This window comes from Pagrus pagrus, assembly GCF_965226575.1.
Source record: "Pagrus pagrus genome assembly, chromosome: 13".
Classification (NCBI taxonomy): domain Eukaryota; kingdom Metazoa; phylum Chordata; class Actinopteri; order Spariformes; family Sparidae; genus Pagrus; species Pagrus pagrus.
In genome coordinates this window covers 14,280,747-14,298,335 of record NC_140197.1, presented here as the reverse complement: position 1 = coordinate 14,298,335, position 17,589 = coordinate 14,280,747, and the positions used below count along the sequence as shown (strand labels likewise).

Sequence of the window (17,589 nt, the reverse complement as noted above, 5' to 3'; positions counted from 1 at the left end):
CAAGCACTGTATTTAAAAAACAGGCTAAACAGGCAAGCAACTAAAGATACGTAGGCCTAATGGTTTCACACTTTCTCTGGAACTTTCAACCACATCTCCTGAAAAAACAAGGAAACAAAGTAGGAGCAAGAATGATCTTTCAAGCCCTTGTGTTTCAAAAATCAGGATCAGAAAATTAAACTCTTCAAATAATTGATGTGTTTTAAACATTTGTATACAGTGACGGACTCAGGATGTTTGAGGGAAAGAGGCAAAAAATAAAGAACAAAACCATATTTCTTCTGTTTATGTATATTTTTAAGGTCACATCTTTTGGCAAAGTACATTTTTTGTTATTATTGTTGTTAATGTTTTTTAGAGTTGTTTTGGCAATGTACATCTTTTCTTTTTTTCTTTGTTGTTGTTGTTTTTTACTTGTTTTGCAATATACATTTTTTATTTTTTTATTTGTTTTGGCAAAATACATTTTTTTAACCTTGTTGTTGTTGTTGTTCCTTTCATTTGCTTTGGTAATGTAAACTGTCAAATGTAAATTGAATAGTGTCCTGCTGCAGATTTCTGTCATAACAAACTTATCCAGACACGATGCCCTCGATTCTGTGGGAGTCAAGTCAAATACAAGCACATGTGTAACAAGGACCTACACTCCTTCAACACAAGTTGAAGGAGTGTAGGTCAAATCTAACTCAAGGTGCTTTACATATTAGCAAAATAAGAACATAAAAAGCAAACATTATTTAAAAACAGACAAGAGAAAGAATTAAAACATATAAAAAGAAGTAAAACAGAAAGGGAGACAGAACAGCTAAAACATTGTAAAAAAGATATAAAATAACAGGATAATGTTACAGTGCAGTTAATGACCTGGTGTCTGCAGGTCAGATCCTCTGGTGTCTGCAGACTTCACACAGTGTTTCCTGAGGAGCGGGTGGAGGGAGGACATCGGCTGCGCTCTCCTCCACCTCCATCACTGCCATTCCCCCTTTCAGTCACTAGGGAGAGACTCTGAACTAGGAAAGCTGCTGTTGCCTCACTCAAAGGGTCCCACAGCAGGCTCTGAGGATCACAGTCTGCACCGCACCGCCATCCGCACACCGGCCTGCGGGACGCGTCGTACTCTCCGTCCGGGATGGAGAAAGACGCCTCTGAACCGGACCCATCCCGCCAGCGGAACGGGGTCCTGGGCGTGCTTTACGGGGAGTTCAGCGACACGCTCAACGACAGGGTCCGGTACTCGGTGAGCCTGACGGAGAGCGCCCTGACCATCCAGAGGATCTCAGCGTCACCCGGCCGGACGAAGGTGGTTTTTAACCTGACGGACTGTGTCGGCTGCCGGGCGTACAGAGGGCCGGACAGCGCGGACGTCGGCGCCTACTTTACAGCCTATTTCTACCCGTTCAAGAGGCGCTGGATGAGCGCCGGGGTGGCCCGGCAGAGAGTGGAGCAGTGCTTTCGGGTCGCGCTGGTCCAGGACCCGCTCGCCAACCTCCAGGAGGCTGAGAGGTGGGCTCGAGCCATCAGAGATGCCTCCGCGCTGCAGGCGCCCCGGAGAGACGGTGAGCACTGTGGGACATTTTATTAACATGCAACTTTATATCGCAAAGAAACTGCAGGCCTTAAAGGAGAAGGCTGTCGGATAGGTTGTTACTTTAATGTGAGGATGAGGAGTTGTGCGATAAGAGCCACATTAATATCTTAATAATCTTTAAAGGATGTAGTTTTGGAGAAGACATTTTAATCAGAAGAGAAAAGATCTGCAAACTAAATAAACAAACTCTCTTTGTTTTCACGACTGAATAAACAAACTGACCTTAAAGGACGACACAACTTCATAAATTTGTGTACATGTGGCGGACCCTGCCACCTTTCTAGCTTCAATCAGTCGTCTTCGGACCTTATTTTCCTCTGAGAGCAGCTTGTTTAAAATAAATATTCCTGAGTTTGTATTATTACCTCATTAACATCGTAAATATAAAAATTCTGAGTCTGATTTTCTTCTCCAAAACTACACAGTGGCCCTTTAACGAGATATAAATCTTGTAACACCTCAACCACAGTGCAGCTTCCTGATGCCACAAACAGGTTTGGCAGAGATGTCGCACACATTCCTCTCAGCAACCTGCTCTACCTGCCCTGAAAGGTGATCCACCTGCCAGCAGCAGTTGCCACTGCCTCATTCCTTCATTCCTTCATTCATTCATTCATTCCTTCATTCAAACTGCCCGCATCATGAGAGCGACGACTCAGGATCTGGAGCAAAACTCCCCAAACTGATCACTTTAGTAGCTACATTCCCTCCTGATCCCCCGTCAGCTGAGAGTGCAGCCTCCACTGTGCTCGGGCTTCATTATTCCTGCTCGGTGAAATTCCCACGGAGACTTCCACTGTTGACGGGTGGAAAAATCACATCAAAACAAAAAGCCTTGTTTTTCATCCGGCTTCGCAGCAGCCTCGTCTAATTAGGTCTCATCATGTCTCGCTCTGTTTAAGATGCAGACTGTCCTCAGGTTCCTTTGTCTTCCGATCTCATTAGCTTCTCTGTGCTGCGTCCTGGTATACAATGAGACAGTAATTAACATGAATACAATGTGAGAAGTGTTTATGTAGCTAATTAGCCCATCACTCATTTGGGAGGAAGTGGTGATACTTGCTGATGATGAGACAAAGCTGTTTTCGGTCCCAGAATGATGATCATTAGGGTGCAGATCCTGAGTCGGGCCGCGTCAGGTCAGGTCGTATAGAAATATTCAGCTATTTAAAATATAAAGCAGGCATGCTCTCCTAGGCAGCCAGAGCCGGGGAAGCGGATATTTGACTTGACAGTGACGAATTAGGAATGTTGGTTGCCATGTTGGACGGAGGCGAGTGCTGCTGTGGCGGGATAAGGAATGAGGTCGCCCTCCTGGTTGCAGCCTCCAGGTGTACACTGTGAACACAGAGGGATGGATGAAGAGGGAGGGAGGGAGACTGGCTGCCTCCCTCTGGTCTGCAGCCAGCAGGAGTTTGGGTTTCAGGCCTGGACGCCAGGCAGGCAGATGGTAACCTGAGAGGTAACTGGACGCCCCCCCCCCTCCTGCCTCCATCCCCGTCCTCTTACTGGACTCATCAAAGAGCTCCAGCTTGGGAGGTTTGCAAATCACACATACTAATGAACCAGATCATCTAACAGCTCCGTATGCTCTCCTCTCATCCCAGATTTTCCCCATTTTCTTCCCTCTTCACGCGGCGTCTCAGTGATGATGCGCTCATATCATTAATTTATAAGCTTGTTTAAGCATTCCAGATCCAGGCCAGCCAATAATACGGTATTTAACAGCATATATTATGCGATTTGAATGAGTAATGTTGTGGTAAGGGACGCAGCAGAATAGTGGCCTGTCCCTTGCAGAGGGTGTATGAAAGTCAGTGCGATTCACTAATCCCTCATAGTGTATTTACCCCCCTAAGTTAATTGCATGTCATCTCGTCTGGCATTGCAGATGGAAAGGTTGGATTAAAAGTGCTGCCGCAGCGCAAGACTGGTATTTAGTCGGAGAGCGATCACTGTGACGCACTTTCACCGAAGTGTAAAATTAATAAACACTAAATATGTGAAGTTTACAATGAGGCCGTGGGTCCACTAATTTACTCAAGGCACGGAGAGTCTCTGAGGCTGTTTTAGTCTCGGTGAAGGTTCATTGGAATGAATGAGCCGTAAATAATGAAGTGCATACACTATGATACAGTCCTGCACACGCTAATGGTCTGCTACAGTATCCCCCATGCTTAGAGGAACCACAGGGAGATAGCATGCAAAGGAAGGAGATGATGGTTACTTGATTTGACTTTTTTCTACCAGTGGCTGCTTTTATCGCTACTGGATGTTTCCTTTTTTGTGTTTCCAGCAGCTGCTCGGAGGACGGTTTCAGATTTAACATTTATACTTTGTAGATTCCTTTTTGTGCCACAGTGTCGTGATGGTGTTTGCGGATTTTTCCCAAACTTCAGAGTCCGACCCTTCAAGGGGCAGTTTACCCCAAAAATGAAAGTTCAGTTAAAGTCGGGCGATGTTTTGTAGTTCATTCCTGGAGCTTCCCAGCAAAGCAGCGCCGCAGCATTCTCTCAAACAATTGAAGCAGATGGGGACTTGTAAAAGCAGCTGAAAGAAAACATAAAATGGCTCCAATGGTTCCCAAATGGATTTGAAAAGACGTTATTTAAACCCTAGACACGGGTTCAATCTCGTCTCGGGCTGTGAAGGTTTTATGGTTTCAAACGGACGTATCCATTTTCGTAAAGGGGCACAAATAAGCCTCAAGGAAAAAGGGCGGGAAAACAGACAAAGGTGGGAAGTAACGCATGACAAATGAGTATGAACTTTCAACATAAAACAGGAAGTCACAAAGCTAAAACTCAGGACTATGACAGCACAGGGTTGAGAAGAATACGACTGAATTTTCATTTATGGGCCACCTTATCCTTGAAAATGGCTGAATTCCTTCAAGCTATTCCAGCAAAATGTGAGCACGAGCCTTGCACTGTGTGTGTGTGTGTGTGTGTGTGTGTGTGTGTGTGTGTGGAGTAACAAGTTGGTGTATGCAAAAGAGAGGGAGGCAATTGTTTCCCAGCAGCCGCAGGGTCAGGTGTGTGTCTGTCAGCGTGTGATCTCTGCTCCCCGAGGCTCAGCCGCTAAGATGCGTCACCAGACGACCCCTTACCCCCGTCCGGCATCTCGGTCCCTCAGGAGCCTCCGTCCTCCGCTCCGTGACACACAGCCGTGATGGCCTGTCAACACCACTGCCCTCCTCCTCCTCCTCCTCCTCCTCCTCCGCCTCCTCCTCGCCCCCGGCCTGGTGATGCCTCAGTGGGCAGTTGTGTTTGTACCCTTGGACCTCCTTCCCCTCCTCTCCGGCAAACACTCACCCAACCTCGGAATGCAGCTTGTTTGCAGAGCTGTCCGGTCCAGTTTGGATATAGAGTTGCTCCCGAACAAGACAGCTTTCAGTGAATAAGCCACATATTTGTTTCGGTGTCACGGTTTAACAAATCCCACCTGTGCTGCCGTACGAAGGTACATCGCTGCTTTATTTAGCATTTTTGTAGCAATCAGGATACGCTTGTGGCAACAAGATGAAAACTGAAGCTCTGTCAGCTCTGCGCTTGTTAGCGCTGTCACACCGTCACACCCAGTCTGCCTGTCGCCCGGCTGCCTGTTGGTGTGTGTGTGTGTGTGTGTGTGTGTGTGTGTGTGTGTGTGTGTGTGTTTGCCCACTTGTAACTGTGAAATACACACACTGCAGTTGAAAGTTTGCTTTGCCGGTGTGACGGGCAGGATCTGCCTGCAGGAATCTGACTTCACATCACAGATAGATTTCACATACACCCTCACTCCCCCTGCATCTGTCTTCCTGTCACACACACACACACACACACAGCTCAGGAGGAATGTCTGCGAAAAATAATCATGAATTAATCAATGCAGTATTGGGCTGCCTTGATGTCGGGAGGCTTTTTGGTTATAAAGTATGAAAGACTTTAGATTTTTTGACAAATGTTATTGACTTGCGATCGCTTCAAAAACAATTCAGAGCCTATTTGTGACCTCTCGTTGGTGGTTTCATGTCACTGCTGGTTGTGTCAGTTCAGCCAAAGAGTGATTTTTGTTTTATTAATTTACAGAGGCCTGAAGATGTCAAATTTTTCGGTAATTCACATAAAAAAGAAAAGAGAAAACACAACATATACATCACAAAACATTGTGTGTTTTTATCGTCCCTGCCCTGTTATTAATCTTGTGACTACTCAGATTTATCTTGCGACCCCTTAACATGGTCCAAACCTGCAGTTTGGGAACCACATATTTATGTTTGAGAGTGCATATTCAAGAGAAAAACATTTGCTCCTTGACCTTATAACCTGCATCATCTTTTTCTTAATGACGTTATTTCACAATTAATCTAAGATGCATGTTTGATGCTTACACGCCTCATTGATAACAACACTCTCACTAACATTAGACTGGAGAGGTTATTTATCTGTTGGGCCACAGAATAAAAGACAGCTTGAGTTTAAGCAAACTAACAGCCAGTCAGAGATGTTGCTGCTGTGTAGATATCGATGGCGGAGCTGGTAGCGATGTTACTATTGCTTTCAGCTTTATTTGTTGCTGCTGTGTTTAACGTGATGACATCATTACATCAACAAGTCGGAATATTGACGTGTCATGATGCGCTACCGGTATTATCGTGAACAATGACTTGGCACACCCCTTGTGTCTGATGGTTTGTCCACCATATTTATTTTATCGATATCACCTTTTATCAGTGGGAAGACTTAATAGTAGAAACATGTCTGCATTGCCTCGTAATCAAACGTCATGATGGATAAAAGGATCAGAACATTTCTACAAAACTTATCAAATGCAACCTTTGGTCACAGCTGTTTCTCATCCCGATTTCTTAGCTGTCAGGTTCAATTACATTGCAATTAATGAATAATTTCATCATCGATTAATCTGCTAATTAAGTTGCCGTTTTAAATTGCTTCTGTTGTCCGACCGACACTCTAAAATGTAAAGATATTCGCTTTGTTCCCACATCAGACAGCTCACATCAATAAAGGAATACATGCTTGAAAATTTAAAGACGATTAATCAACCATCAAGATGACATGTAAAACCACGTCTTAAATTCTGAATTTTCTTCTTCCAACCCAGAAATCCAGCCCTCTAAGTAATTCAAATCAGCAGAGTTGAAAAGTAGATTCCCTTCGCAGGACAAGTGATTTGAGTGGAGCCTGTCAGAGTGAAGCTGCGGCGTCGTAATCAGACTAAATCTCCATTTCTCTGCACTTTAATATTCATTATTCAGTTTGAAATCAGAGATGTGTGCAGTGAGTCAGAGGTCTGGACTCTCGGAGCTGCGTGCCGGCGACTGAAGGCGCCGGACAGGACATTAAAAAACATTTCTCCACCTTCTCTGTGCTTTATTAAGGCTGCATGAACCCCCAGTGTCAGAGTTACAAGAGAAAGCTGCTGCATCTGTATCTGTGCAGGTTTGACCTTGCAAGGGTACGCCGTCATTCGCCTCCGCACACTTGAATCTAAAGCTCTTACAAAAGCCAGTTTCCACTATATTCTGGAAGTGCAGAGAGGAGCCTTTGTGTCTGAAAGCCACATTGTGCTCTGACACAAGTAAGAAAACAATGGTGACCCTGTGTGGCTGAATGGAGGCACAGTTTGGCATGTGCCTGTGTGTTTTCGCACTCGACGCTCACTCCTCCGGTGGGTTCGCACCTCTTTCTCTGAGATATTTTTGCACCTCCGCCGGGTCCCGTCATCACGGGCTGCATCACAGGTCACAGTACCTGGAAATTGAGGCAGATGTTCCTCTCTACCGGTAATTTCGTCCGCCTGATACCAAAGTCAGCCTCGTCCGCAGCCAAATGATGATGGTGGAAACTGATAGTGAACTTTCTGTCCTCTACCCCCGAAATGGATTTTACTTTTTGTCCGCTCCGATTCATTTGATATGGTCTCTGGTGAGTCTGTGTCTGCTTTAAAGGTCAAGGGCGCATGCGGAAAAATCCACCTCTGGAGGAAGCTGCTCCCCGCAGTCACTTCATAAAGCTACAAACCTTTTAGCGGTCGCAGTTTGACAATGAACCTCATCCTCCCACATAAATATGGATTCAAAATGAATGGGAACTTTATGAGGTGGAACAAAGAGCTCAGTACTCTTTAAGGTAAAAGTCATAGCTATTAATGCAATGTGATCATTTGGTTCTTTATTAGCTTATGTTACACTACAACCATTTGGCCGGTTTTATCCAACCACTACTCCACCACTTGAGCCTCCATCACATCGTCTGTTCATTTAAACTTCACAGACATGTTTTAATCAATACACCTCTGCCCCCTTTCCCTCAAAGCAAATGTTAGCTTGCTAGTTTAAACATTTTGGGAAATACACTTAATCCCTTTCTTGCCGAGAGATAGAAAAGGAGATTGATCCCTGTCCCATGTTTGCAGTGTCGTAAAGCGATACCAACAAGGTTCATTCAAAAAGTACTTGAGTAAAATCATCTGATATTAAACGTACTTAAGTATCAGAGGTAATTTTCTGGTAATAAATGTACTAAAGTGTCGAAAGTACAAGTAAAAGTAAGATTTTACAAACATTTGCACTTGTATATTGTATACTATACTATATACTAGACCGATGACCAACCTGACCAGATATTTCATTTGTTTTTTGGGCCAAACTATTTCTTGGCCGGGACCAGTATCTCCCGGAGTTTCCACTGTTTGCCTGGCAGCTGTTCCTGGACTAAACAGATGACAAATAATCTAGAGCTGCATCAAATAACTGATAAGTTGACAACTATTTTGGTAATGAATTAAAAAGTATTTTCTTTTTAAAGTCAAAATTCTATGACTCTAGATTCTTCAATGTAAATATCTCCTCTATGACAGTAAACTGAATATTTTTGTCATAGGCCGAACAGCCGATGGATCAATCGAGAAAATGACAGATTCATCGATAATGAAATAACCGTTGTTGCAGCCCTGTCAGAGGTGCTGGCAGGTGGATGTTGTTACCTTTGGCAAGAGCCAAACTAATTGTTTCTCCATTTCCTGTCATAATGGCTAAGCTAAACGGCTGCTTGCTGTAGCTACATGTTTAGCTAGGATACAGACATGAGAGTGGTTTTGAACTGTTAAAACCAACTATCTACAAGAAAGCAAAGCGTTTGTTACTTTTCTATCCACTAGTTAAAGGTGCAATATGAAAAACTTAGCCACCACAAATAGGGGCAGCTATCACAAGAGTAACTGCTAACTGCTGCTAGCTGTAGCTGCTGTTAGCTAGTTGGCTTAGTAAGTGAGCAACAGATCGAGGCTCAGCACCCTCTGAGCTTTGAACTAAAATTCTTACATATTGCACCTTTAATTAGTCATTTAACCTAATTGCTCTCTTTAGCTCTTTATCTAATTACAGGAGCTTGAGACTTCATTAAGGCAGATGAATGATCGGTAAGAAAAGAACGTGTGCTGCAAACGTGCCCTTGAGCAAGATGCTGAATGCCTGTCAATCAAGTGCAGTCACTCCATTATTCTGTCTTATGAGAGACGTAAGCAACAGGAGGACTTCCACGTGAGGATTCATAAAATGTCACAGAATTGCTATTAATATTCGGTACGAGCCCGACTGAGAGGCATGTAGGCCCTTGAAGAGAGGAGCACGTCACATTAACATTTAGCATTGTCTATCTGAACGCTGTCACAGCATATGACTTTCATGCTCTTTCATCCCCGGAGAGACGAGCCTGTCCTTATACATCCTTTGAAATATTTCATCATGCATAACGAGACCTCCTCTTATACTCTTGCTTCATCTCTGCTCACATCCGCCTCTCTGTCTGCCTTTAGGTGCGGTCTATACGGAGGTGCGTCGTCCCTGCAGAGTCATGATCCTGGTGAACCCTCACAGTGGCCGCGGCCAGGCTCTCCAGCTCTTCACCGGCCACGTACAGGGCATGCTCACGGAGGCCTCTGTGCCCTACACACTCGTCATCACGGGTCAGTAACACTCACACACACACACACACACACACACACACACAGACCTTTGAGCCCCTCTTAAGGTCACCCTGACATGAAATAAGGTTGAAGGGATTAATCCTCCGCAGAGTAAACAACTTCTATATTCAGCGGCGATTGTACTCTCTGCAGCCGTGATGCATTATTTGTGTAATGCCAAAATTCCACAGGCCGCGTGCACACGTCTGCAGCCACTTGAGCAAATTTACGCTGATACTCATTAAATTCCCGTTGCAGTCTCCCCCGGCTGCTCCACATTCTGTGTGAGTGGCTGGTGGCTTTTTGTGACCTTAAATAGTGTCATGTGTTGGTTACTGTCATCAGAGGCTCTGAACTCCGAGCGACCCCACTCTGAATACCAACCGTGAGCCGCCGGGAAACAGGGAAAGGCTTTAATGCCTAAAGGAGAAACATGCGCAGTGCATCATTTAGCCTTCAAGCTTTAAAGGGGCACTATTACGGTTTTGGGAGAATTTTAATATTTACAACATTAATGAGGGAATAATACAAACTCAGAAATGTGTATTTTTTCCATAAATGAATAAACAAGCGGTTCTTAGAGGAAAATAAGGTCCCCAGGCCTTTGAAGCTGGCCTTTGAAGAAAGGTGGCAGGGTCCGCCACATATAAACAAAATAATACAGTATGAAATTGTGTTGTCCTTTAAGGTCAGTTTGTTTATTCAGTTTATTCAGTCATGAAAACAAAGAGAGTTTGTTTAGGCATAAAAAAAAGTCATCTTCTGGTTTAAATTTCCACTGCACCTTTAACTTTCACTTTTCATCTCCACTACAATGACCAAGGACCAACAGTTTGACAGGTAAGACTTCGCTGTCTCTTCCAGCATCACCCGAACGTCTGAGACAGACTATGAAAGCAAAGACAGAGGGACAGGTTCGAAAAAACTGTTTGTTTACTTGAGAAAGACTCCTGATGCGCGTGCATACTCATCGTGTGGCCTCCAGGGGCTTAAAGGAAGGTCAGCAGCTGGATGGTGATGGAAAAAGACAGAGTAATTACCGACGGTGACCCAGGCCAAAAAGGAGCGGAGCAGAACGGAAAGGAGGGGGGGAGAGATTGGGTCGCTGAGGGCCTTCGGTGGCCGGATACCGGTCGCAAGAAGTGACGATGAGCGGATTAACTGGCACATCCCATTTAGCCAGCACGCAGCTCCTTGATGAATGTATCACACTGCCTTTGCCTGAGGAAGGACAAGTTCCAGCAGAGGCGCCTCTTGTGTCAGCATGTACCTTTTACATACTGTATGAAGCATGCAGTGTACCGAGCTTCAGCTTCACCCTGGCTAACCTCAGAAGAAGGCAGTAGAGTGTGACACGAGGAGGAAAACTGCGTTTAGAGTGAAACAGCTGGAATGAAAAGGGCGATATGAAGAAATTCAACCTCAGATTTTTAATATTTACAATATTAATGAGGTGTTAATACGAACTCAGAAATATTTATCTTTTCCATAAGTGAATAAACAAGCTGTTCTCAGAGGAAAATAAGGTCCCCAGAACACTGTTTGAAGCTAGAAAGGTGGCAGGGTCCGCCACATAAAAACAAAGTAAAACAGTATGAAACTGTGTTGTCCTTTAAGGTCAGTTTGCTTATACAGTTTATTCAGTCATGAAAATGAAGGAGTTTGTTTATATAGTTTGTTTAGGCATAAAAAAAAAACAAATCAGTTGATAAAGATCCCCAAAACTACATACTGCACCTTTAATCCCAGATATCAAGCGGGTATTCATGTAGGGAGTCTAACTATCAGCTATAATCTGTGCAGCCCAAAGAGGAGTCGACAGTTTCTTCAGGTTTGCGTTTGGCAGTGACCCCGTGAATAAGGAAGTGGCTGGGAAGTAAAGCATCAGCCGGAGCCTCTCGGCAGGTTTGAAGTGCTGAGTCAGCTTTTGCAGTGCAGTTACTCCCTCTGCCTCTGTCTGTCAACACAGCACTGCATCACCGCCTCCACAGCGCACGGCAAACAAACAGCAGCAACAACGGGGAGCACCGTCGGGAGAGGGAGAGAGAGGGGGAGAGAGAGAGAGAGAGAGAGAGAGATGGGGGGGGGGACAGGTAGGGGTTGAGCAAAGTGAAAGGAAAGTAGAGGACAGTTGTTTTCATTCCAGTTCTGTCCTCGATCGATAAGTGAAGCTGAAGCGGAAAAATATTTCCTTCATGATGGCTGTGCATCAATACTCACTAACTTCTTTGCTGTCTGCCTCCCCCCTCTCTCTCTCTCTCTCTCTCTCTCTTTAAAGCTGTCTCTTCCACACACACACACACACACACACACACACACACACACACACACGCACGCACCACTACTCTTGGGAGTCTCGGCTGCTAGGACTGTAGACTTTAATGCTGGCAGGATGAGCCCACAGAGACCTCCTGCAGAGGGACCCACTCAAGGCCGCTGCCAATAAAACTGGGCTGAACAAATAGCTCAGTCCTCCACCGGCCGCATTAACCAACACTTAGTGTACGCTCACATGCGTACATTGAGTGAACGCACTCACACACACATGCAGATATTTGTCGGTCACAGATGTTTGCTGGGCGGCTAAGCTGCCTTGGAGCTGTTGAGTAGCCCCTGGATGGGCTAATGTGATGTGAGGAAATTGAATCTCTTTTCTGCCTAATCTCCCTGATCCTGCCCCAGAGCCTCGCCATGGAGGCAGAATGCCTCTTTCTCCGCCCTTGCCCTTGTTTTTTGCCTTGACACTTTTCCACATTTTTACTGTTTAGTCTCCCTTATTTTTCTCTCTCGTCTCGTGTTTCCATCAGAGCACCAGAACCATGCACGGGAGCTGGTGAAGAAGGCGGACCTGTCACAGTGCGACGCGCTGGTTATCATGTCTGGAGATGGGCTGCTGTTTGAGGTGCCTGACTGAACACATTTCTCTGTGGTTTCACCGTGATATGAGGATAAGTAAAGAGGACTTAAAGCGCCTCGATAAAACTGAATAAATCAAAGAACTAAAATGAAATACAGTATTCACTGCTGTATGTATTTTCTTTGTATGCGTGTGTCATAATCAAATAAAAACAATTATTTGGCTTCTTATAACTGCTGGGAGTCACTTGCAGATGTTAGTCAATGTACAGTCAATTGAAGTCGCCCACAGGACACTGATTTAATGTGAAGGGCTGTCTGTCATGGCTGCCGTCAGCTTCGCAGGCAATTATAATCTCTGCCTCCGAGCTGTGATTGGACAGTTGATTTTTTCTACACTTTGGCATGAGTGATGCATCTCGCTCTTAAAGACGTATTACACTCATTTTCAGATTCATGATTTTATTTTGGGCTACTACTACAATAGGTTTACATTAAAGCTCAAAAAGCACAAATGTTTCCTCACACTGTCCGGTGCTGCAGCGTTGTATTCCCCCTCTGTCTGAAGCGCTCTGTTTTAGCTCCTGTCTCTTTAAGGCCCCCTCTCCTGAATATCTAGTCTGCTCTGATTGGTCAACGCACGCACGTCTGAACCAGCAGCATAGCAAACTGGCTGCTAGGCATGAACTTATGCAAATGTGTGACATGGTGACGTAGCGTGATGTTAAGAAGTCACAGAATTAAAGGCGGGGCCACTGATGAGGAGTTTCAGGAGCAGTGATTTCTGTGGGAGAGAGGAGCTTCTATTGGTGTGGCCTTTGAACTTTCAAAACATTTCACATGCACAAGGTTATAGATAAAACACTGAAGAAAAGGAAAAAACAAAAAAAATCACAATAGGTCTCCCTTAAAGGTCCAGTGTGTAGGATTTGGTGGCATCTAGCGCAGTGGGCTTCTGTAGAAACATGGCGGTGCGACATGGCAGGGGACCTGCTCACTCTGTGTATATGTAAGGCTCATCTAAGGTAATGAAAACAAAACAATTCTTAGTTTCAGCTCATAAATGATACAAAAATTAATATATGTGAATATTAAATAACATTTCTGCCAATAAATTATTCTAAATCCTTCACACTGGACCTTTAAATAAGGTTCCTTTCCATCTCCTAATGAAAACTAATGACTTAAATGACAGCTCTGTGATTTGGTTCACTCCTTTCCTTAGTTCGAGTTTTGTTGTTTTTTTGTTTTGGGCATTTTAAATCTTCCATTAATCAATTAATCATAGATTGAACTGAAGTTTCAAACCCTCTCATTCCTGTTGCTATTCTTAGTACTTTTCCGAATGGTCCTGTAAAAATTTAATTTGTACTTAGACAAGACAAAAGAGCCCTGTAGCTGTGAATCTACTACCTACAATATCTGCAGTCATTGTATAAAGTCCTTGTTTTGGTTCTGTAAATACTTCAGGTCATCATAATTGACTTTATGTACCCCAGAGTGCACTCAAACAAGGATTGTGAGAGCAACTGCATCTAAAAAAGTAACACATTTTATCCTAACTTCTGGTCATACACAGACTCTACTTTTCTATCTGATACCTTTTTTTCTATTTGTTCTCGTTCATTAAGGTGATAAATGGTCTGATGGATCGAGAGGACTGGCAAGAGGCCATCCAGATCCCTCTGGGTATTCTACCAGGTGGCTCCGGCAACGCCCTGGCTGCCTCCGTCCACCACTACTCACAGTGAGTTAGGCCATTAATGAGTCATTTAAATGCATGGACTAACAGCACAAAAGGAGAGCAAAGAAGAACCTTCCTGGGCCTAAAAAAGAATGATTTATCTCCTTTCTGTGTAATTATGCCAAAGGCTGACTGGGCACATCATTCCCCTGGAGGGAGGACAGACAGAGCAGACTGGAACTGCTTCGCTGTGCAGCGGAGGTCATTTCAGGCTGCCGATAACTCTCACAGGAGTGATGTAATGGGTTTAGAAACTTGCACATTATGAGTGATTATAGTACAGAGTGCAGCTGTGGAACCAGTGGACCCAGCACAGGCCCAGGGTATCATCTCCATCTGCTGGCTAGCTGTGGGCACCACATCAAAGAAAAAAACAAATACATATTCATCACCTCAGGGTTCGCACTTGTTTTCACCGGCCTACAGGCTGCAGGTGTTGACAAGGACGTAGCCAAGAATACTGTGGTCATGAGTCCAGGTGCTGCCCTCATTGCTGCCCTTCGGATGGTGGATGGAGAAGATTGACATTAGGCAATGCAAGAGAGGCCTGTAGATGTTACCCTGGGGTTCTTTGTGACCTCCTGGAGTATCTTGCCCTTGGAGTGACTCCTGTTGAATGACCGCTGGGTCCTCTTTATCCTGTTTCTCTAATTTTAGGACTTGAATGAAGATATGATCACATTTTAATGTCATAGTTACGCAGAAGTACCTCTTACTCTTGTGTGTAACCATCTCTCAGGTCGTCTCCTGCGTGGAACGAGGAGCTACTACTGAGCTGTGGTTTCATGCTGTGCAAAGGTCTGGTTGGTTCCCTGGACCTGGTATCGATCCACCTCTCCTCCCGGCAGCGCCTCTTCTCCTTCCTCTCCCTGGCCTGGGGCTTCGTGGCTGACGTCGACATCGAGAGCGAGAAGTACCGCCACGTCGGAGCGATCCGATTCCTGATGGGCACCCTGGTGCGTCTCGCCACCCTCAGAGTCTATCAGGGCAGGTTAGCGTATCTGCCTGTGAAGGAGGGGCCAAAACCTCCAAAAGGAAGCATCAAGGCAAACCATCCTCCCTCCACACCTCAGCACCCCTCGCTCTGCTCCTCCCTTCCCTGTCGGCTCATCCCCAACACCTCTCCGAACCAGAACTCTCGCCACAATCACAACAGCACAAATTCCAACCGCAACACCATCACCAACTCCTCCAACAACGCTATAACCACCAAGAAACCTGAGACTCAGAGCGATGGCAAGACCAGAGCACCATTGGACTCTCTGCTTCCTGGCCTAGACCAGCCAATCCCAGAGAGCTGGACAGTGGTCAAGGAGGAAGACTTTGTCTTGGTGCTGGCGATTTACCAGTCCCACCTGGCTGAGGACCTTTGGACAGCCCCTGGTGCAATGGCAGATGACGGGATGATTCATCTGTTTTATGTGACAGCAGGAATCTCCCGTCCCGCCCTCTTGCGCCTCTTCCTCGCCATGGAAAAGGGGGCCCACTTGGCGTGCGGCTGCCCCTACCTTGTGTACGAGAAGGTGAAGGCCTTGCGGCTGGAGCCCATCTCTCCACAGGGCATGATCACCGTGGATGGGGAGATGGTGGAGTACGGGCCTGTTCAGGCTCAAATCCACCCAGGACTCGCCAGACTTATATGTGGATGAACTTGGATTATCTTAATCTTTTTCTGGCTGTAGAGCTTTCTAGTTTGGCCTTTTATACTCAGTGTCGGTTTCTTTATGTATGCTGTGTTTTCAGAAGTGCCAAAGACGTTTTATCAGCCTCTGGAAATTCCTCTATTTTTCTACAGAAGCAACTTGTCCTATTTTTATGGACCCCCCCCCCCCCCACCCCCATCCCCTCTTTCTCTCAATGTTTGATTCAGGGTCAAAGCCATGGATGGTTGTTCTTGCTGCTGGCTGGTCCCAGCTTAGAGAAATGGGGAGGGATTGTGTGTGTGTGTGTGTGTGTGTATGTGCAGAAAATGGATCTTTACGTGTGTTTGTGTGCACACGAGTGCGTGTATGTTTGCGATTGTGCATGAGGAGCTTTAGCACATAGCGGCGCGGTGGGGTGGCTGAGAAGTGCATTGTGCACTCTGCTGTCTGACCTCATAAGCATGACACACGTGAAGAGAAGCACATTTTCCCGTCCTGCGAGGCTCGTGGACAAACCACACCCCGCGTCCCACCGTACTACTGCCGGGGCGGCGATCTCCCTCCTGGGCAACCAACCACTCTGGCAGCATCGCCTCCCCCTCAGCCTGGAGCTTTCTTACTGAGGGGATATAAATCCTCTGGGGATTTGATGCTGAAAAATCTTTAATCTTTGCATAGCTTATATTAAAAAAAAAAAAAAAAACTCAAACAATACCAGATCTAAGCATTAGTGAATTCAAGCCCCTTGTCTCTAACCCTGTTCTTGTGTGTGAAAACTTCCTCCAGCTGATGATGAAGTGCTGGTGGAGCAGAGAGAAAGCTGTCCCAGCTGGGTTTACACCTCCGCCACTGGCCGATCCCTTCCCCGTCCTGCCCGCTCTCTCACGCCACTTCCCCTGCAACCGTCATCAAACTATAGGAACCGCCTACACTCACACATAAACACACACTCTCACTTTCTCTCCCCCATCCCCCCCCTCCTCCTGTACGCTCATACACACACATTCCCGTGCATCTCTGCAGCACTTAGTGAGGGGGAGGGGTATGGTCTGCTACTGTGCATATGATCCCCTCTCCTCTTGCCATCTTAAGATTGTAGTCTCTCTCCCTCCTTTGGTTAATGAGCCATCAGCACCTAATGTGTCCTTAATATGAAGCTTTACGTCTGCAAAATAGAGTCGGAGACGGTTTTCTTTTTAAATCATGCGAAAGCTTTTAAGTGAGTTTCAGTATTTAACACTTCTCAGACTGGGCCGCAGCTCACTAACGCGGATACAGCCGGGTTTCACACCGGTTCAGTCAGCGTTGCATATTGAGAGGCGTGCGATCAATGTGAGCTGCAGGGAGTCAAGTGCTCTGCTCCCCTGTGTGGCCTTTTTCAGCTGGTCTGCCGGTGCTGTGGTGATGAGCATTAGTGCACCGGAGCAGAGGAGAGTGCAAATGTTAGCATTATCATCAGTGCCCCCTTCGACACACACACACACACACTCTCTTTCTCGCACACGACAGTTTATTTCAGGTCACGATGGCCGCGCCAGAAGTGTTACCCCCACAGGTACGCAGCAGCAGCTCGGCCTGTCCTCCCTGACCTTAAAAAACAGATCATATTCTTCAATTCCAACAAAAACAGAATGTCAACAGGGTGAAAGAGATCGTGCTGTGTGAATAGACACAAAAACACCTCTTATGTCAAAGTGAAAACAGGCTGATGGGGGTTCAAGGAAACGCTGGTTAGAAGCTTTTCAAGGTTTTGATGAATACATCACTGTCATCCTGAGTGCAACACA

General features: G+C 45.6%; 1 protein-coding gene across 1 annotated transcript; it reads left to right on the top strand.

Annotated features, from left to right (window-relative positions):
- Positions 1-1,129: 1,129 nt before the first annotated feature.
- On the top strand, positions 1,130-16,419 carry LOC311267627 (sphingosine kinase 1-like; the record flags this gene model as incomplete). Its single annotated transcript, XM_084370807.1, has 5 exons — positions 1,130-1,556; positions 9,410-9,559; positions 12,367-12,461; positions 14,047-14,162; positions 14,899-16,419. The coding sequence occupies 5 exons, from the start codon at positions 1,130-1,132 to the stop codon at positions 15,806-15,808; spliced, it is 1,698 nt and encodes a 565-aa protein (XP_084226933.1). The 3' UTR covers positions 15,809-16,419.
- Between the last annotated feature and the right edge of the window lie 1,170 nt (positions 16,420-17,589).